This window comes from Homarus americanus, unplaced genomic scaffold (assembly GCF_018991925.1).
Source record: "Homarus americanus isolate GMGI-L3 unplaced genomic scaffold, GMGI_Hamer_2.0 scaffold57980, whole genome shotgun sequence".
Taxonomy (NCBI): domain Eukaryota; kingdom Metazoa; phylum Arthropoda; class Malacostraca; order Decapoda; family Nephropidae; genus Homarus; species Homarus americanus.
The window spans coordinates 23556370-23578969 of record NW_024716703.1 but is presented as its reverse complement, the minus strand read 5'-3'; the positions used below and the strand labels follow the sequence as shown (position 1 = coordinate 23578969).

The window sequence follows — 22600 nt, the reverse complement described above, 5'->3', positions numbered from 1 at the left end:
CTTCTGAGACACGTCACACCGCAAAACTTACAAACAATTGGCATATCACACATTTCCACTGAACCTGAGAAACTTCCTCACATCTGCCATTCCTGTCAGGTCGTTGACTTGTCTTCCCGGTGTGCCGGAAACCCTGAAACAATTCACCACCAACTCCTGCTAGGTGAAACCCGTGCTCCAATTTACAGTATGTCTTGGTGGTGGATATGACAAGAAAAACTCTATTAATTAAGGCTTCTAAGCTTTCTATTTTGTCAGGTTTTGTTTAGATTAATAAATATTTATTCATTAAAGTTGTCACACGTGTTTACATTGGTTCAGCATGTAATTAAACAGTGAAGGTAGTTATTCAATGTTTTTGGACAGAATAAGCATATACTGTAGAAGTTGTATGCATACTGTAAAACGTATACTGTATATGTAGAACAGGTATGTAATGTACAGTCCCCTTCACTAGTGCGTTTACAGGGCTCGTCATACAAACACTCCACTAATATTTGTTTTAATATTGTTTTACTTTGATTCCATAGTGTGTTGACTATTGTGGGTTTCCTTCTGTCGAATATAAACAAACGCAGCACTGCCACCTGCAAAAAACCTGACGACCCCCTGTAAAAGCACTAATGAAGGGGACTATACATATAATGCAGGTATATAATGTACACATTGCAATTATTCGATGTATACAGACAGTGCATGTTGTACATAATGCTACAACTATACAATATATATATATAGGCCTATCATTGTGCGGGTGTTTGTATATTTATTTCCACTTTACTTTATATGTGTCTTTCGTATGTATACAGTATGTATGTATGTTTGTATACCTGGATTCATTTGTGTGTGTGTGTGTGTGTGTGTGTGTGTGTGTGTGAAATACATCTCGAGTGAATTTAGCGATATCAGCCAAACTTCGCAAATAAAGAGTTCATGTTGGCCAATGGAAACTTGCAGTATGGTAAGCCCTGTCACAGTTTAATACTTGGAGGATGAAATGGTTAAATCAACCTCACGCTAGCTTTAACCATCGTATTTAGTAGCTTTAATCATGTTCCTCATAGGGTTAAACCATCACCGTCATAAGTGTTAATATCAGAATAATTGCTAGAATCATAAAAAAAATAAGCAGAAATAATAATCTTGAATCGATCGCCAATCAAATTTGAAAAGTGTGCAGGATATCTGCTGAGAGTTAATAAAATTACCTTCAAAATAGAAAGTGTGTCAAGGCACGAAGGCCAGTATCGTGTAACCTTGCCTGTAACGTTCAAACTTATGGGGAAGCCGACGAGTGGTGGGGGTAATGGGGGAAATACGCCGCCTCAGTCTGCTCAGGTTTTATAGCTCGTGTTTCTGCTTCGGTAAACATCACTACTTGTTTTAATCTTTTCAACCTGAGTTAATGGTCAAGTAATTGTCTTGCATTGTAACTAACACACCTGAATATTTTCCTTAACACACGGCTTTGTTCGACGTTACTTTACGATCTTGTGAGTCAGGGTTTCGCATGACTGGTTGGTGTATATCTGTAGCAAGTTAGCAACACCCATGATGATCCTGCTAGGGAAATTATAAGCAAAAAAATGTTGATAAATTTTTCAGTGTGTTGTAGTTTGTATTCGTTTTATGACTTGCTCTGGCTAATGGAAGCATCACACACAGACTAGCCTCTTTCTCACTTCTCAAATTTTCATTATCAAATTCTTGTTAATATTATAGAGCTAAATTTGTTAAGACCTACTTGGCATAATCGCAGTGGTTATGGTATCATGGTAAGTTGATATTTCAGAACGAGGCTACATTAGTTTTTCTTGAGGCTACTAATAAAGGTGTGACAACAACAACAAGCCAGTTTTAAAGTTGTTGTTTGTTTTTGTTTTTCATCGTTAATTTTACAGTTATCTATTAAACTGTTGTAGGTGTCTTAGCACTATGACTTGTCTTATATTTTACAAGAGACCGAAGGTTTATAAACTTTTAAAATCGTCTGTTGCATAAATTAAGACTTAGTGAACAGTGCTTGATAACCCTGGCAGCTGAAGTCACAAATTGCCATCGAATAATCATGTTATAAAATTTACATCCGTGAGAGGCGTCTTTCAGTCAGACCCCATCCAAGTTGGTCGTGTTACCTCCTGACCGCACTGTTATTAAATATATTGTGGCAACTAGACGACTGCAGCGATCATGACACTCGCTTCTTTTACCGGTTTCTGTAAAATTATTTGGTTTCTTTGCCCTGAAGTATTCACTCATGTGACTGACCTCATATAAATGTGAGTTTAAGGCAAAGAACAGTTACCTGGCTTGCTGACCCGCCTTAAATGACTCGTGGCCTAAATGCTCTGATAAAGTATTGGCTTTGGTATTTTACAGTGGCAAAACAAATGGTCTTGTCAAAGATAAACTTAATCATAGATTGACTCTGCTGCCATTATGGAAGGTAATGATAGATAATCACAGTATATTAAAATATCAACTTCATCATTCTACATTCTTACTCAGCATGATTACGAGGCTTTAATTAATGGCTCTGTCATTCTTATTTTCAATTATAATATGTTAATGTTATCGTGAAGTTGATGCTGGTGTAATAAAGTGTAGCATCAACTAATTGTTGTGGCTAACGTCAAAAACTTTTTCCACAACTCTTACAACGTATATTTCAATAAAAGAATATAAATCTAATAGTTCATATGTATTTGATTCTGTCGATCTGGAAACAGTTTAACGGGAATGACTGATTTCCCAAAACATGACAGACAATATCTTATGAAATTTTTGTAGAGAGAAATTACTGTACGTACAATATAACTCAGGTTTTAAAATCTTAACTACTAGGAAAGTCTGTCTCACTTTAATGGATTGGCTGTTAAGTTCTCAGGTTTTTATTCTCTTTTTTTTCAGCCCTGTCATTAATATTTACACACGTCAAATATTTCCTCACATTAATATGGATAAGATGTAATATAATACCTGATAATATAGCTTTTACTTATTCACCAATGTCCTTTTAGTATGGTGAATCAAGTGGGGTGGAATAAAATATAGACTACAGCAGTTAGTATGCAGACGATGTGAGAGAAGCACGGAAGATGTGTACAGTTAGATAGCAGGGAAGGTGGGGGCGGTGAAGACAGTGTACCCAGACTGGTTTGATGGTCACCTGAAGCAACAGACGCCCACTGACACACTTTCTGACTGCACATACTACTGCACCTCCCGCCTGCTCTACATACTACTACTAATTTGCAGTCACTCGGAATCAAGTATGACGATCATTCAGCTATTATACAATGATATGAGCTATTAAGGATGTTGCCTTCATTGGTGAGTTCTGAGGTGCCTAAAGAGGCCGATACGGGACCAGCAGTGTCGTTCACAGATGTTGCACATGTGGGGGGCTACGTCTAGTGCGGGAGGGGCGGTGACAGCGTCTTTCCGGCGTTGTAGCTTGTCTGCCTCGTTAAGCAGTCGGGCTAACTCGAAAGTATTGACACCTTCTCGTGTGGTGATCCTCCAAGCGTTATGATGTGGAGTAATCGTCTCTCAAGTGAGGGGTTCGATTTGGCACTTTTTCGGGTTTGTCTTGAGACTATCCTTATACCGTTTCAGTTGCCCGCCAGCGTTACGTTTACTATTACTACTGCACCTCCCGCCCGCTCTAACACACACACACACACACACACACACACAAAACGCTTCTCATGGTGTGTGATTACCAGCGAAACAAACTTGCTTCGACAAGGTAGTTGAAAGCAGAGAAATCCTCCTACTTTGCAATTTATCGCCACTTCCCCTCAAATTAAAAAAAAATAGCCAACGTGTTCACCTGTAGGAAGCCTCGGTTTCTCTCGCCAATCATACAGACAGTAACAACCACGACAGTTGTTCAAAAGGTCGTAGTTAAATGATAAATGGGAAGATATACAGAGGAGTGGGGGTTTGGGGGGAGAGTTTAGGTGAAATTATGGAGCAAAAGGAGGCGAGGGAGAGGGTGGATGAGGGTGTCAGTGGAGAGGAGGAGGGGGAAGAAAGAAAGACTAAAAGCGCAGGGTGGAGGAACGAGGTGAAAGGGGGGGGGAGGGGCGAAGGGAGGGACGGAGGGAGGAATGTTAGAGGGAGGGGTGGAGGTTGAGGAAAGGGGAGGAATGTGGGAGGGGAGGGAAAGGCAGGGGAGGTACACGTACTAGTCTCGTGGATGATGATGCCATGACGATGCAGTACTTCTCCCAGCCATTACCTATACACACGCAACTGTTTATGTGTGTGTGTGTGTGTGTATGTGTGTATGATGGGTTGGCTCTGGATTGGCTTGACAGCTCTTAACCGCACCTCAACCACACTGTTCTCTGTTACTTGTACCACCAAAGATATAATTTCACTTATTTCTAGTTGTTAATGGTAGTAATACATTAACACATCAGTATATATCTGTATAAGAGGCAGATAATGTTTTCATGTTGAGGCACAAACAAATAAACGACAAAAATATATAGTAAACCAAGATGGTGTAAGAGCTGTTGGCCGCTGTTCAAGCTGTTAGCCGTTGTTTAAGCTGTTGGCCGCTGTTCAAGCTGTTGGCCGTTGTTCAAGCTGTTGGCTGTTGTTCAAGCTGTTGGCCGCTGTTCAAGCTGTTGGCCGTTGTTCAAGCTGTTAGCCGTTGTTTAAGCTGTTGGCCGTTGTTCAAGCTGTTGGCTGTTGTTCAAGCTGTTGGCTGTTGTTCAAGCTGTTAGCCGTTGTTCAAGCTGTTGGCCGTTGTTCAAGCTGTTGGCTGTTGTTCAAGCTGTTGGCCGTTGTTCAAGCTGTTGGCTGTTGTTCAAGCTGTTGGCCGTTGTTCAAGCTGTTGGCTGTTGGCCGTTGTTCGTCCTGTAAATATGAGAAAAAACCCTGAACTTGGTTAGGTTAGGTTAGGTTAGGTTAGGTTACGTTGGTGTGTTTTGTAGAGACCACCTTTTTATTCTGCACGTAAAGACCAAAATTACTAAAGTAAGTTAACTCTTTATGACAGCAAGTATAATCTTCTGTATGACTCTGCTAACTTTTCCTGATACGCCAGCACCTGGACCAGCACCAGCACCACCTGGACCTGCACCGCCTGGACCTGCACCTTCTGGACCTGCACCACCTGGACCTGCACCGCCTGGACCTGCACCTCCTGGACCTGCACCACCTGGACCTGCACCGCCTGGACCTGCACCGCCTGGACCTGCACCACCTGGGCCTGCACCGCCTGGACCTGCACCACCTGGGCCTGCACCGCCTGGACCTGCACCACCTGGAGACAAAGATATACAACAGCCTTACAGAACCAGGTGCCATTTCATGCAACAGATTTTTCTAAACCATCAGTGTTAGTTATCGATCACCAAACATTGTCCACTTTTTTGTAACACAATGAGGAGTTGGTATGGTAGGAGAGAAAGCTAAATAAGTTGAAGGAGAAGTCTTAACATCTAAGCACGCGATTGAACAAAACGTAGAGTGAGGGGCGATATGATAGAGGTGTATAAATGGAAGTCAGGGCTAAACAAAGGTGATATAACAAAGGTACTCAAACTATCCAACCAAGAGCAAACGCGTAACAGTGGTTTTAAATTAAACAAATTTAGATTTAGGCGCGAAATAGGTAAACATTAGTTTGGAAATAGAGTGGTGGATGAATGGAACAGGTTACCAAATATCATCATTAACTCAAACACGCTGGATAGCTTCAAACATAGGTTGGATGGATATATGAGCTATAGGGGTTGGGTGTAAATGCCTAGGACTGCCCAGTATGGGTCAATAGGCCCGCTACAGTTTCCTCCATTCTTATGTTCTTCTGTTCTTATCTCTCGCAGGTACATAAATCAGTGCCAACAACTTACATGACTGTTGGATTATAATCCAACAGTCATGTAAGTTGTTGTCGGTTAGTTAAACAGGTTAGAGAGAGAGAGAGAGAGAGAGAGAGAGAGAGAGAGAGAGAGAGTCTAGTGGACGAAAGTCAAGAATTTTTCCCGCCAACCATCATATGACAACCTGGCAAAGCAAGAGCAAGCAAATGTTTATAATTCGTTAGTGTTGCTAAAATCCGGCAACCTTTCTGTATACATAGAATATCACAAAGGACAGTTGATTCACGTAATAAGGAATGAACCACTCGGAAGCCCCAGCAACACTATATTTATTTATATATATATATATATATATATATATATATATATATATATATATATATATATATATATATATATATATATATATATATATATATATATATATATATATATATATATATATATATTTCATTAGCCCAATAATGCAAGCGGACTTCTCCATATAATCAACACCTCACCCCGCCAGGATTTGAAGCCGGATTTGGTAAAACGTTCCCATTAGAGGTTCATGGCGCCATAAGTTCGTTGAACAGGCTTTGTGTGAAATATAAGAGTCTAGGACCGCTTTTGTGTCCTGGTGGTCTAGAGGTAGTGTTCCCCGGTCACAGTCGTGGGCCGTGGGTTCGAATCCTGGCGGGGTGAGGTGTTGATTATATATATATATATATATATATATATATATATATATATATATATATATATATATATATATATATATATATATATATATATATATATATATATATGATCTAAGCGCTTTGAATCCCTGAGGATGTGATTAATCAAAGCCATTTAGACCTCTCCGCATATCCTTTCATCATGCTTTCTTACATATTCCTCCTCACGCTGATAATAACCTCTGACATATATATATATATATGTCTTTTCTTTAAGGCTGTCACCTCTAAGGAACAAGTGAAACAGAAGTAAATGCAAAGGTTAAAATATAATGTAACGAATTGAAAAGAAATAAATTAAACACGGATATTTCCTGGAGGAACACAGGCAGGTGCATAACGCGCCAGATTTTACTGAGGCAACGACGTAAAAAATTAATTAATGACGAATGGACTTATACATTTTTCTCTGGATGATGTAATGATGCTCAGGCTAAAACTCCAGATTATATTTATATAGAATAAATTTGAGGAATTATATTAAATCCTAAACCAATTATATTTTGAGTCTTCATATTATAACGGGTTACATAATGACTGTCTAGAATGAAACAGTTTATCCAGTGGAGTGGCGTATCTCTAATAATTTATAGTAGATAATGCCAAGTGACTTACCTGTTCAAGTGTAATAACACATTTTAATATATCATTACTTGTTGTTTTAAAATGACGAGTTGTGTTCAGGGTCTCAATGCACATAGACGAATCCCATCTGGAAGGATCGTTTGTTTAATTGAATTTTTGGTATCCTACTTACACGGTTAGGAATTAGGTTATGTTAGGATAGGGTAGGTGAGGTTAGGTGAGGTTAGGTTAGGTTAAATCACCAATCGTCCTTTGGGAATCGTGTACGTGACATATAATCCTGGTCAGTGGTCACCTCACAACCCAGAGTCATGGTTCATTGTAAGAAGTAAGGGTCAAGGTCAAAACAACAAAGTGACGCTGCTCCTCCTGAACACGTTGTATTAGCCTCGAGGTAGCCACAAGCTCACTGCTGTTGCTGTGACAAGGGTGAGAACATGTGAACATTAACCCTTTAGTTAGAGGCCAATGTAGTATTTAGCTATTTTATTCTAGCTAATACCAGACGATTTTATTCAGCTGAGAGGAACTCCCTGCCTTACAAAGGGTCAAGTACCCCAGCTTAACACACCTGTTGTTTAGAAACCTTAACGCTAACCTAATCTAGCAAGACTTAGTATAACCCAAGCTGATCAAACCTTCTAAATCATAAACTAGTATTACCTAACCTAACTTAACCCCTCATCAGGTGAAATAAGCTAGGGAGTGTTTATAATCTTTACGTGATCCCTTTGGTGAATTACATCAATGTAGTTACAATGTCTTCTTACTGTTCTCTTCTCGCTTTCTTTTGTTTCCTTTTCTTTCCCTACCTTTTCATGCGTCATTGAACTTGTTTTCTGTCACTCACTTCACTGTTCTTCAATCTATCATCTTTGTGTTGCTTCGTATGATCATCACATCTCAGCTGTTCCATCCAGTCTCAGCAACATGGATCTCATCAATATTAATTTTATTTCTCATTAACAGCTAAGGTCTAAATACTCTAGGCATCAACAATTGCGAAAAGAGATACAATATAATGTATATATATATGTATCTGGTTGAAGTACTTTTATCGAGTCAGACACTAAAGCAATCCTGAAAGTTGCTAATGGGACCCGAAAATCCGCTAGATTTGAAGAATTTTTCGCTAAGTTGGTAACGCTGTTTGTGAAACTCTGAAATTTGACAACTTTCTTCCGTTAACTTTTCAGTCTGTTACGGTGTGCTTCGTGCATATACCTGTGGCGGTTGCGTTAAAGAGAACAATCAGCATTATCCAGTCATGTGGACAAAAAGTGCAGTATGTACCTTTAATTACGTACTGTACTGGTTTCTCAGGCGAGTTAAATACACTTCCTTCCTGTATACTTACTGATGCTCTCCTTAACGGTCAGTCTGAGCGAAGGCGTCCAAATCTTAATCCGTTCATTCAGTTTTTATCGTAGGTGCTTTTAAAAAGATAGCCTTAATAATTTAGCTGCCTGGTGAGTTGCCGCTATCGTGTTTGAGAAGCACGAAACATGAGATGAGAAAATCCGGCCTTTGGCTGTGAGGTTGTTGACGGATACGGAATCTGGGGTCAGGATTCCGGCTAAAGTTCTTACGATAAGGCTTTCCTGAGATGCATGGAAGGATTTCTGAGTGTATCTTTACTGCCTCATTTGCGCTACCACATAAAGATAGCGACCAAGCTACAGTAAAGTTGTACATGGCAACCCAACACACTACTGCGCCTCGATTCCGTTCACTTAAAAACCTGTTCTGGGAAAAATACCGGGTCCACAGTCTCATACCATGGCCAAAGAATCTTAAATGAAAAAATATATATATTTGGAAATACAATGGACAACCTAACCAAACCTAACCTAACTTACTCAAGTCAAATCTTAGCAAATCTAACCTACCATACCCTAGGCTAACTCAACAAAATATAACTTAATCTAAACTAACTTACCTTAACCTAAGCTAACCTATCCTAACCTAATCTAACAAATCTACACTAATAAACTTAACCTAATTTACACTAATATAAACTAACCTAACCTAAACCTACACTACGCTGACCACCCCAAACCCTATGCATATCTCAGCTAACTTTCTAATGTGGCAAGTCTTACCTCGACCCCTAACAGAACTTACCTTTTTACCCCCAAGCTTTTGCCTTCCTGCCAGCCTCACCACTACTATGTATCCCCGAGGAGTGGCGGAGGTGAGAGGAATGAAGAATGAAGACAAGAATAATAATGTGGCACCAAATAGAGAAGACAACACAGAAGGAGAAAGTGGTATTAGAGAGAAAGTGAAGCCACGGAAGTATAGCACGTGTCCCCAAATAACACAATAACGAGTTTGGGTGTTGGGAATGTCTGAAACTTCTGTGGAAAAAAAAGCATGTGTGTTTATCCCCAGGAGGCAGCCCAGGGAACAGTCAAAACACACACCTCCGTCACCCCCCCCCCCCCCCACAAGTCTCCTCTGGTGATTTAACCCGTAACTAGATATCTTCACCATCTATGAAATACATCAGCGGGTACAGTTAATACCATTGAACACCACAGGCTAAGGTTACTGTCCTGTCTATAACACCAGAGAACTTCATGGGAGAGGAAAGCTATCATTTGTCTCTTATGTCAGGAAATACCAGTAACAATAAAGGATGTCCTGATGTCAAACAGGCTATTGTCGTTGCGCTTCGTGTCTAGGAAGTTCAACGACTAAGATCTATAAGCTTTGTTCACTCAGCTTCTGCACTAGGCAACAACTTTCAAAAATGATAAAGACAGATAATCTTGTTTTAAAAGTGACAGTCGGACGAGTGTAGCTTTTTTGTTGCACCTCCTTCCGTAAGTCGTCGGCATATCTAATATGTTTGTTTATACGCCACGGGCCGTGCAAGTTGCGGGACTGACGCAATAACAATCAGTGTGTGCGGTGATCTACTGCTGTACCGGAGTGTGGTGGTCCACTGCTGTACCGGAGTGTGCGGTGATCCGCTACTGTACCAGCCTGCTGGCAAATTATGTAACACACATGACAGCCTCGTCTCTGAGCTGAATATCAGCGTTATATGACGTGTAACAAATGGCGCTGTGCACCTGTGACACTAATGTGTAGATATGACTCACAGCAGAAGTTACTTGACTACATTGTTCAATAACTCATGATTCGCTAGTTTTACTTTTAAGCGTAAACAGAGTGGCCCTAATCAACCAAACAGAGTGGCCCTAATTAACCAAGCAGAGTGGCCCTAATCAACCAAACAGTGGCCCTAATCAACCAAACAGAGTGGTCCTAATCAACCAAACAGAGTGGCCCTAATCAACCAAACAGAGTGGCCCTAATCAACCAAACAAAGTGACCCAAATCAACCAAACAGAGTGCTCCTAATCAACCAATTTATTGTCATAAGAAAGGTTGTCTGTAGACGATGTCTTAGAATACACTACTACAATACAAACTGCAGACACATTTCAAACCATGCAGAGCGAGCTGCACAGACGGACAACAGACAGACAGAGACAGACAGAGACGGGGAAAGGTAAAAGAAATACATCCTAAAAGAGGCTTTGACTTCATCTCAAGTGCTGCTGTACTTACATGACTCACCAAACAGCCCCAGATTGTACTGTACACCTCACATGGCGTCCAGTGAGAGAATGACGTCAGCACTGTGTCTCGAAGAGTTGTCCCGAACCACCAACAAAAGCCACTTAGATAGTTAATGAATGATTACAAATACAAAAATACTCAAAAGCTGAATAACATGAAAGTAAACACACAAAAAATTGTTCGCGGTGTGACACGGGTGAATGGATGTACCAACAACTGTTTCAGTATTGCAGGTACTGTAATCACGAGGTGGTTGACCCGCAACAGGTAACTATTGATAAATGCGCCAAGTCATGTCATGGAGGTGGTCGACCCTTGACCTAGTAACTACAGGACGGGATCAGGTCAGTCAAGGAACTTTGCAAGTAGTTATCTTTGACCTGGTAATTATAACAAGCAGGAGGTCAGGCCAAATGACCACACCCGCCACACGCCTCCCCTGTATACTACTATCTAGATTCTAGACTCGAGGGATTATTACACATTGTCCGGTCCTCCTCTATATTACAAGCTTGTCTGTGGTCAGCGTCGCTTTCCAGCTGTTGTTCACTTACACACTCCAACTCCTGACCTCTCAGTCATAATGTTCCAATTTTGAGGATTGTCATTCGGATACGGGTTTATGCGGGTGCAATAAATCCGAATAAAAAACTAACCTCATTTAATGTAGCCAAAGACTACCCCCATCCAATCGGAGCTAAATTCGGGATCTTAGAAATAGGTCTTTTTTTACAACGGTGACCTCAAAGCCAACAACACCTTTTTTTTTTCTCCAATAGTCCCACCAACCAGTTGCCGTTCCAGCTGCCAGGCGGCGCAAGTATGCCCGTGAGTGAGAGTTGTGTTGACTTAAAGGCAGGGGAGTCGAGTCAGTGTACGTACAGACACGGGAGCAGGTTGTGGTGTACACATCTCTCACGTGATACAGACTGGCAAACCTCACAGCACCAGTTTGAGTGTGTCATTTCTTTCAGTCATTATACCTCCTTGTTGAGCATTGTCGTAATTAACATACTCTCTTCATACAAACTTAGTGGCAAGTCCCTAATTCCATTCAAATGTGATGAGTTCTCTGTGAGCCAAGAACCAGTGTGTGGCTCAGCTCGCTGCAGTGATGCGTGGCGATATTCCGTCACGAAGGATCCACAAATGGTTACATAAGTATGGTAATGTTGTGAAAGTGAGGCAGTGAAGAGCTAAAGTATACAAGCAGAGCAGAACCTAGCTGGTGGAGGGCATGTTGTTACTCTTGATACACACCGTGGTCCTCACCACAGCCACCCTCGTCACCACCGCTCAGGTAACACTCACCAATGTTCATCATTTACAATCGTAATCTTACACTGCCACAGAATGGCCCTGAGTGGCTGGGGGCATACACCTTCCTCCTTAACACTGATGGTATTCTTGGCCCTTCAAGGAAACGAAAAATATAACTCTTTGTTTGATTGAAATATTTAAATAAACCCCAGAATAAAAGTTCCAGTGTTCGACCTGCAGCCCACAGGCTTTATTCTGAGTTTGAACACAAAAGGTTTGACCCGCAGATATAAAGTACCTTCCCCTGACATCTCCAAAATGTGTTGCTGCTAAATACTTCCCCGGAGTCCCCGGAATACAGAATGTCCAATCCCAGCAATGTTAACAGTAGCTTTCTATCCAGCAGCTTTTCCCCAACTTTTGTCCCCAATATTTAGTGCGTATTTAATCTGGTAATTCTACTTAATAAGACAGACCCGTATTTTATAGCTTATTTATGAGTTAGGCGTAACGGAAAAGGGACAGCAATATTCTTATGCTTTCTTATTGTTCATAAGATACTTTGGTCATATAACAGGAATGAAGGGATAGTAACACTAATATTAATGGGCAAAGTTAAGGGTAGGAGATATCCCTCCCCCGAGTCGGTCAAAATGTCCCCAGGGCACCGAAAAATGGTATCTCCAGGTGGAAGTTTGTCAGAAGAATGATGAGCTTGTCAAGTCTGGGACACACAAGACCTGGGTTGATTACACTTTGACAGCAACAGCAAGATCATACAATACCACTACGAAGTCTTGTTTTGTTTCCTTTGCAGTCTCAGGAATCGGACCATTGTCTCCTTGATGACATCGCTTCTTGTTGAGTGATCGGCTCCATGTATGTAACCTCCGTTTGTAGAAAGTCATCCATAGTGAATTTAGAAAAGAAGCTGATGTAAAGGTCAGCCACATATTGTAAACTCTGAATGAAAGCCAATTTGAACCGCCCAGGAGTTTCGGGCGTTAACATTGCTGTCATTGGACATACTGTATTTATGGGACTCCGGGGAAGTATTTAGCAGCAACACATTTTGGAGATATCAGGGGGGGAGTACTTTATATCCGCGGGTCATTTTTTTTGTGTTCAAACTCCGAATAAGCCCCGTTGGATCCTGCTCTTTGTGGTATTTGCAAGGTTCCCGTTGTGTGGGTCCTTACAGCGGCTGTGTCCGCGTCTGTCGCTGAATATCATTATTTTGCCAACCCAGTTACCTAATATACCTAATGGCCACCCCAAATAGAGGTGGCCAACTCGGGAAATGAGACCAGTGGCCTCCCACTGTTCTTGATAGTCTTGGCACTTTTTTTTTTTTTTTAAGTCCGGTATTGTTCTACGATACCACAGGTTGGAGTCTACCACCCTCTGCATAAAGAAATATTACCTTGTAATATATATATATATATATATATATATATATATATATATATATATATATATATATATATATATATATATATATATATATATATATATATATATATATATATATATATACTGCATGGCACCATAGTTAGCGGCGCGCGACGTAAAGATAATTGATCTGGGTTTACGTCATTCATTCCCCTTAAGATTTTGAATGCCTTCGTGTGATCCGACATTTCATGCCAAGTCTAGTCTAGTTGTTTCCTCTCTCCTTTACAGTACCACTCTTTTCTTTGCTCTGTCTAATCCTGGCATTCTTAATTCTTTTAGGGTTTTTTATGATCATCTGTGACTGTTATCAAACATACTCGTCGTCGTGGACACACGAAGTAGTGTTGCTCTCCCTGACGCCGGGTATATCCTGCCCTTATCAAAAATATTAGTGAACGACTGTAGTACATGGCCATTTAGATCTAATTAGTACTTTTAGTAAAGGAATCCTGATCACCCAGAAAAACATTAGCCTACACTATTACTGCCAGCGCTTAACCTGTTGCTCGACTAATATCCCAACATTCAGCACTTTAAAAACAAGACTTTCGGGGCAAGAGCCATTTCAGCGGAGATCCTCCTGACCAGCAGCTCACTCCGGCCTCAGGACTCAGATGTTCCCAGTGAAGGCCAGCTAACAGATGCAGTAGTAAAGTTTAAAATTTCCACTCCCGTTATTATGAGTATCTCTACCACGAGCTTACCGCAAGGAAGACGGTAGTTGGCTCTCCATCTTAATTGAGTTTTTTTATTACTTTTGATAATGTGAATTGAATAGAGAGAGATGGACACATTTACTTTGTCATTTCTTCCATATTTCCCGCCGCGTTGTCTAGTAGTGAATGATGGTTCACTCTTAACTTAGCCAAACATTGAATTTATGGGAGTGGACATCAGTTTTATCAGTGGATTCATCATCACCAACACATGACAACACCAGGTAACATTTAACAACACCAGGTAATACATGACAACACCAGGTAGCGCTTGAGACCACCAGGTAACACATGACAACATCAGGTAACGCATGAAAAGGCCAGGTAACACATGACAACACCAGGTAGCATTTAACAACACCAGGTAACAGTTAACTACACCAGGTAACATTTAACAACACCAGGCAACACATGACAATACCAGGTAACATTTAACAGCACCAGGTAACACATGACAACATAAGGTAACACATTACAACACCAGGTAACACATGACAACACCAGGTAACATTTAACAGCACCAGGTAACACATTGCAACACCAGGTAACACATGACAACACCAGGTAACATTTAACAGCACCAGGTAACGCATGACAACATAAGGTGGCACATTACAACACCAGGTAACACATGACAACACCAGGTAACATTTAACAATACCAGGTAACACATTGCAACACCAGGTAACACATGACAACACCAGGTAACATTTAACAGCACCAGGTAACGCATGACAACATAAGGTGGCACATTACAACACCAGGTAACACATGACAACACCAGGTAACATTTAACAATACCAGGTAACACATAACAACACCAGGTAATATATCGACACCAGGTAACATGACAACACCAGGTAACACATAACAACACCAGGTAACATTTGACAACACCAGGTAACATTTGACAACATAAGATAACATTTAACAACACCAGGTAACACATGTCAACACCAGGTAACATTTGACAACACCAGGTAACACATAACATCACCAGGTAACACATAACAACACCAGGTAACATTTGACAACACCAGGTAACATTTGACAACACCAGGTAACATTTGACAACACCAGGTAACATTTAACAACACCAGGTAACACATGACAACACCAGGTAACATTTGACAACACCAGGTAACATTTGACAACATAAGATAACATTTGACAACACCAGGTAACACATGACAACACCAGGTAACATTTGACAACACCAGGTGACATTTAACAACACCAGGTAACACATGACAACACCAGGTAACATTTGACAACACCAGGTAACATTTGACATCATAAGGTAACATTTGACAACACCAGGTGACATTTAACAACACCAGGTAAAACATGACAACACCAGGTAACATTTGACATCATAAGGTGACATTTAACAACACCAGGTAAAACATGACAACACCAGGTAACATTTGACATCATAAGGTAACATTTGACAACACCAGGTGACATTTAACAACACCAGGTAAAACATGACAACACCAGGTAACATTTGACATCATAAGGTAACGCATGACAACACCAGGTAACATTTGACAACACCAGGTGACATTTAACAACACCAGGTAAAACATGACAACACCAGGTAACATTTGACAACACCAGGTGACATTTAACAACACCAGGTAAAACATGACAACACCAGGTAACATTTGACATCATAAGGTAACGCATGACAACACCAGGTAACATTTGACAAGACCAGGTAACACATGGCAACACCAGGTAACACATGACAACACCAGGTAACATTTGACAACACCAGATAACACATGACAACACCAGATAACCTAACCTAACTGTAGCCAGGTTCAACATCACTTTCTAACCTAGACAAAACTATCAAGAACAGCCCACCGACCTTCTTCCCCAGTCATGGCCATCTCTAGTTGTGATGGCCGCAGGTAAACTAAGTAGACGAGGTAAATTATTATCATCATATTTCTCTTCGCCAGATCTTAATCATCACAGTCAGGTAATACTGTACGTATCGGACTCACATTACGGAGGATTAAAAGGGTTGTCACGATCCTCTTTTTGAGAATTTAGACTATGATTGTGACCGAAATTGGGTGTGTTTTGGTGTTTTTGTTAGCTAACCTAACCTAACTTGACCTCATCTAGATTGCAATTCTTGTCAAAATCCCCACTAAAGAATATTTTCATGTTATGTTTTTATGCGTTAATGTATACAGTATGTTACTGTGTTATCCCAGGTTAACCTGTGTCAGCCGCTGGCTGGTGAGTGTGTCAGTGAGCGACGCTCCTGCAGAGGCACCAGCCTGGAATTCTTCTGTGGCCGCAGCGCCTACTGCTGCCTCCCTCCAGGTGAGTCACATGAGCTGGTAGTGAGTGGCGGCATCGGTGGTCATTTGACTGATAAAAGCCTGTATAGTAGGTGTGTTTCCTGACACTAAACTTAACAATAATAACAAGTTCGTGATGTCACAGACGTACTGCACTGTACTGTACTGTAGGTGACATAAGGCATTTGTTCGCTGCTGCTCATTTATCACACAACACAGGAGCCGCCGTCGCCGCCGCTGCCTGCCATAGTAAAAACAAACACATTTGTTTATCTGCTGTACCATGGGGAACGAGGCTGTTGGCATGACGGTGGTTTCATAGGCTGAAAATAGATGAGATGATAAAGGCAGTGCCGAGGTGTAAACAGAATGGCGGAATATAGTTGCCAGCGCCACTATCGGTAAAAAATAAACACAAACATGGCCTACAGCGTTAACACTAACACAAGAATAATTTCACGCACATAATTATCTGCTTTGTTCCGGCGACGATCATGTAGACAAACTATGACGTTCTTGAGGTGCAGTACAGGAGCCTGAGATGGGAGCTCGAGATGATACTTTCTTCTTGGTGTATTACATGACCGACTCACCATTCAGTAGTCGATACAAAGAAAGAAAAATGTATGCTTGAAGAATATCAGCCACGATCTATGGTGCTCGTCGGAGTTTCAGTAAATTAAATATTAAATGGCCTAAAAGAGCAAAGCCAAAGCCAGTATTCACCCAGGATGATACCAACGAACGAAAGACTATTTACATAAAAACACAGATCCGCATCTCAAACAAAAGTCCCTTTACACAGCTCAGGGTTCTGTCTAATTGTTGATAGACGATGTGTATTACTAACATTGTTCCTTGCTTTAAGACCTTAGGTGTTGAACCACAGTAATAACGTCGTAACGTCAAATAAAGACCCCATATTGCTGGAGGGAGTCTTGAGCTGTTTGTCAACTCATACATGGCGTTGTAGTATCACAGTATATCTCATCTGAGTTTGGTTCACTTTTGAACAGTAGTGTAAAGGAACTTTTTATCCGAATACATTACACCAAACGTCTGCCCATCAATACAGCACACTACATACACTAAAATATACCCTACATGTGTGTATTTGCGTTAATTCCACAGAGTATCTTTAGCCATATAGGTAGAGGAACACAAACTTAAAAAACCATCAACCCGGCAACCATCGCCACGGGAATCTTATGGGAACAAACAACCTTCCAATTACCACCACATGAAATAAAAAGTTAAGTAGCCGCAACTTTGTACGAAGGTAAGCTTTCCTTCACATATTGCAAATTATTAAGTTATTCTGTTCTTAATCCCTTCAATATGAAATAACCCCTCGAGTACAATGGATTATTAAATGCTGTAACTCAATTCCTCGAGTACAATACCTTACTCCCTCGAGTACGATATCTCGTTAACCTTTTTGATACGATGACCTCTGAGGAAGTTGTTACATTCAGGGGGTAAGTCCCTATTGTCTATTCCCAACAGTATCCCGCCTAGCAGTAGCCAAGAGTGACAAAAGCTGTAAGAAGACGCCAAGAAGGTGCACGAATCGGGGAGGGAAGTGTGTGTCGCCCAGCTCTCCTTGTTATACCCGGAGGGCCAGAAAACTGTGTCCTGGCTCTTGCGACTGCTGCCTCGGAGGTGAGTCTCTCTCTCTCTCTCTCTCTCTCTCTCTCTCTCTCTCTCTCTCTCTCTCTCTCTCTCTCTCTCTCTCTCTCTCTTCACAAGACTTCATAAGCTACATCAACGAGAGCTGATCTCACTTTTTTATCTTTGTCATCAGTTAATCAAATTAGAGAACGTCAATACAGATAACGTGTCTTCATACCCCCAATCGATACTTCATCTTAGCTAGAAAGCTGTCTCCATATCAATGCATAACGACATTTTGGGTCTATATGCTATGTACCATTTTTATAGGGCTTACACGAAGATTAGCCTCCTTTAACCTTAAACTTAACCATCCTAACGGTAACTTAACTTAACTTATCCAAACCTAACCTAATCGTCCAAGTAGCCTTAGAGTCTTTATTCATCAGGTGAATAAGTTGGGAGGTTAAATTCATAGGATCCTTTAGAAGAGCGTCCAGGGAGGAGGGTTTGTTGACCAGGGTCGACTTAATCTCTCCTTAGATCACAAAAACTGTGACACCACACCCGCCTGCAGGCTCCTCGGCGGCTTTTGCTTCAAGGGCAACAAGAAAGTGTGTCGCCATGGGAGTGTTGTTCCTGGAAGATGTGAGGGCAGGGACTGCTACTGTTGCGTTCCTGGTGAGTTCCTTTGGTCACTACTGTACCTGGTGAGTTCCTCTGGTCACTATTGTACCTGGTGAGTTCCTCTGGTCACTACTGCACCTGCTGAGTTCCTCTGGTCACTACTGCACCTGGTGAGTTCCTCTGGTCACTACTGTACCTGGTGAGTTCCTCTGGTCACTACTGCACCTGGTGAGTTCCTCTGGTCACTACTGTACCTGGTGAGTTCCTCTGGTCACTACTGCACCTGGTGAGTTCCTCTGGTCACTACTGCACCTGGTGAGTTCCTCTGGTCACTACTGCACCTGGTGAGTTCCTCTGGTCACTACTGTACCTGGTGAGTTCCTCTGGTCACTACTGCACCTGGTGAGTTCCTCTGGTCACTACTGCACCTCGTGAGGTCCTCTGGTCGCCACTGTTTATCATGTGTGATCTCTTTTTATTAAAGAATAATCGGTAACGTCTTGTTTTATGGGATGCCTCCATGACACTTTGTTTGGTTGCGTTGTTTTCCCAGTAGAGATATATTGTTGTTCTTTTAGATCATAACTCCTGAAATTTACTGTACATAAGGTGACGACGAGTGACAGTGGAGGTGTGATGTTTTGTTTCATAAGTTCGGTGTTTTGTCCGATACTCTGTAATAAACATCCGAAAATGATAATGCAAACCGCCCTCCGGATGTGTCATTTACTATTTATTTATAATATCATTGTTTGGTTACAGATAAATGCTCCTGCGGGAAGGCTAACGGGAACCGCATCGTGGGCGGGTGGATGACGACCCCGAACAACAAATATCCGTGGCTGGTTGGCTTCAAAGTCATGAATTACGGGGAAAATTATTTCTGCGGCGGCACCATCATCAGTCCTCACTACATCCTCACTGCCGCTCACTGCCTCTTTAACCCCTACAATGGCAACATGTTTAAAACAAATGCCTTGAAAGTGGGCGTAGGAGACCACAACCAGGCGACGACTGATGATGACATTCCCAGGGTGACTCGTCTGGTGGACGTAAAGAAAATAATTGTCCATGAAGGTTATAGTTTATTCCAGAATTACCATGACATAGGGTTGGTGCGGCTAGCTGAGGCCCTCGACCTGGTCTCTCATACTCAGGTAAGGGCGGCGTGTCTGCCAAAGGCGCCCGAAAACACGTACGAGGGCGCGATGGGCGTGGTGTACGGCTGGGGCATCATGCACACTGACGCTCTGGAGCAGCCTGACGAAGTGAGAGAAGTTGTGGTTCCTATACTAAACCCAAAGTGTGATGGGAAGTCGGTAGGACAGATGAAAATAACTTCGAATATGTTATGTGCTGGTGAGGAGGACGGGGGGAAGGACACGTGTCTGGGAGACTCCGGGGGACCCCTCACCGTGGAGGAGAGAGATCGTCACCACACTCTGGTAGGCGTCACTTCCTTTGGTTCAGGGTGTGGTAACCCAGATTCCCCCGGTGTCTACACACGAGTCACCGCTTACCTCGACTGGGTTCACGCGAACACCAAAGACTCGGAGTTTTGTTACTAAAACATATTTATGAGTGCAGTATTTAAAATGCCAGTTTATTTGTGAATATGAAAAATATTTTTAGGTTGATTTTAATAAAATATAACAAAATACAACACACAAGCATCATTGTATAAATACAACACACAAGGATCATTGTATATATATATATATATATATATATATATATATATATATATATATATATATATATATATATATATATATATATATATAGTATATGCTGATAACTACAAGGAAAGAAGAAAACACGAAGTTCCCAAGCGCTTTCGTGTAATTCACATCTTCAGGGGTGAGTACAGACTGTACTCACCCCTGAAGATGTGAATTACACGAAAGAGCTTGGGAACTTTGTGTTTTCTTCTTTCCTTGTGGTTATCAGCATATACCTAGATCACGTGCACCTACAGTGATTTACTTGCATATATATATATATATATATATATATATATATATATATATATATATATATATATATATATATATATATATATATATATATATATATATATATGTCATACTTTATGTGTGTGTGTGTTTGCGTATAATACAGGAGAGAGGAGATCCATATCCCTACGGCCACTCTCAGAACACAGCTTAACACTACCAGTGAAATTAATAATGGATGTCCCTAACCGATCTAAAGGTCGACAAATTTACGTGTACCCCTGGTCGGTAATGTACCCCTGATGGGACGCGCAACCGCCTGCACTACTGTACACACGGAGCTAAAGTTTCCCTTTTTCCTGTGTGATTTTATCAAGATTTATCTTATATTCGTTGTCATTGTGGATCTACATGAAATATATATATATATATATATATATATATATATATATATATATATATATATTTATATATATATACTATATATATATATATATATATATATATATATATATATATATATATATATATATATATATATATATATATATATATATATATATATATATATATATATACTCGCATGTTACGAAGCAATTAAGAAGTGTCTTGAAATTATCAGGTGCAGCAGGGAGACAGAGCTCGAGCAGGCGAAGAGCACACAGTGCGCTTGTGTATGTGTAACAGGTGTACACTTGTGAACAACACTGTTTACTTAGTTGGTATTGTGTTGTACACAAGCACCCACACATACAAACAGTCAACAAATATGGTAGGTGTGAGCATTAACTTTAGACCTGAAAGAGTAAACACATGTTATCATTTCACTGTTGCCGCTTTGTATAACATAACAGAACAGAAGTAAACAGTAGCTGTGCTGACCAAGCTCATGAATAATAAGAGATATTCACACGTCTCTCGAACATGCGCCATCGCACTCACTCCAGTGCTTATAATTTTGAAAAACATTCCATCGCTAACATGACATTAAAGCTTTATATCAGCGTCACATCAGAGTTGAAGCAACCACAACCGCTCGTTGGGATGATTTAAGTTCCCAAGAAAAGAATTTCTAATATTCTTTCTAGGTTAGTTGTTTACAAGAGGATGCAACTAGTCATGACAAAGTGTAATTTGGTTGTCAAAAATTTTTCTCAGTCCACCAGTTATGGGATGAGTAGACATAAAAGTAAAAATACAAACCTTTGATATCCACAACCCTCTCAATGTACAGTATAGCCCGAGTCACTCCGTCGAGTTATGGCGTTTCTGCCAGACTTCTTATGTGGCGTTGACGGTTCCGAGTCTTTCATCACTGTAATCAATCAAGGCACGACTCACTTTTCGTACCTTTAGTCGTGATACTGAATAGTTACCTTTCCCTACATTTAAGATTTCCAAGACTTTTTTTCTGTTTGCTTTGGTAATTTCAAATGAGATATCTACTGTCTTACCTGGCAATGTCTGGTTGAGCTGTCACTAGGCATTCCGCCACTTTGTTTCCTTCCTTAACACTTATGATTCAGAGTTCATTCCAATTCTCCTTGGTGATTGGCTGAATGACTCTACAATAAACTCAGGGAAGAACAAAGACACGGTGATTATAGGCAAGTCTTACCTTCGTTTGCCATTATTGTGTATCATGAGGCATTTCCTCATGTAGATAAAGAATGTTCAGGAGAGCATTGAAAATGTCCAAAGGAGGGCCACCAGACTGGTGCCTGCACTGCGGCACCCCAGTTACCCTGAGAGATTAGAGCGTCTGAAATTGCCTAGCTTATACTGCAGACGGGCAGGGGGATATCTAATTGAGGTGCACAAGCATCTCAAAGGGCACTACTCAGTCGAGTACCCTTACTTGGAGCTGGTGGACGCTCGCCCCACAAGGGGACGACACAGCTCAAGGTTGAAGAA

The 22600-nt window shown here is 41.0% G+C and overlaps 1 protein-coding gene across 1 annotated transcript in view; it reads left to right on the top strand.

Moving 5' to 3' along the window:
• Nucleotides 1-11598: 11598 nt before the first annotated feature.
• LOC121858414 overlaps nucleotides 11599-22600 on the top strand; it is a 20527-nt gene continuing 9525 nt past the window's right edge. The window contains exons 1-5 of the mRNA XM_042354861.1: nucleotides 11599-12041; nucleotides 16404-16515; nucleotides 18000-18155; nucleotides 18648-18785; nucleotides 19494-20296. Of these exons, the coding sequence (XP_042210795.1) occupies nucleotides 11979-12041; nucleotides 16404-16515; nucleotides 18000-18155; nucleotides 18648-18785; nucleotides 19494-20296 (1272 nt within the window). The 5' untranslated portion in view covers nucleotides 11599-11978. The remainder of the gene's footprint in view (nucleotides 12042-16403; nucleotides 16516-17999; nucleotides 18156-18647; nucleotides 18786-19493; nucleotides 20297-22600) is intronic.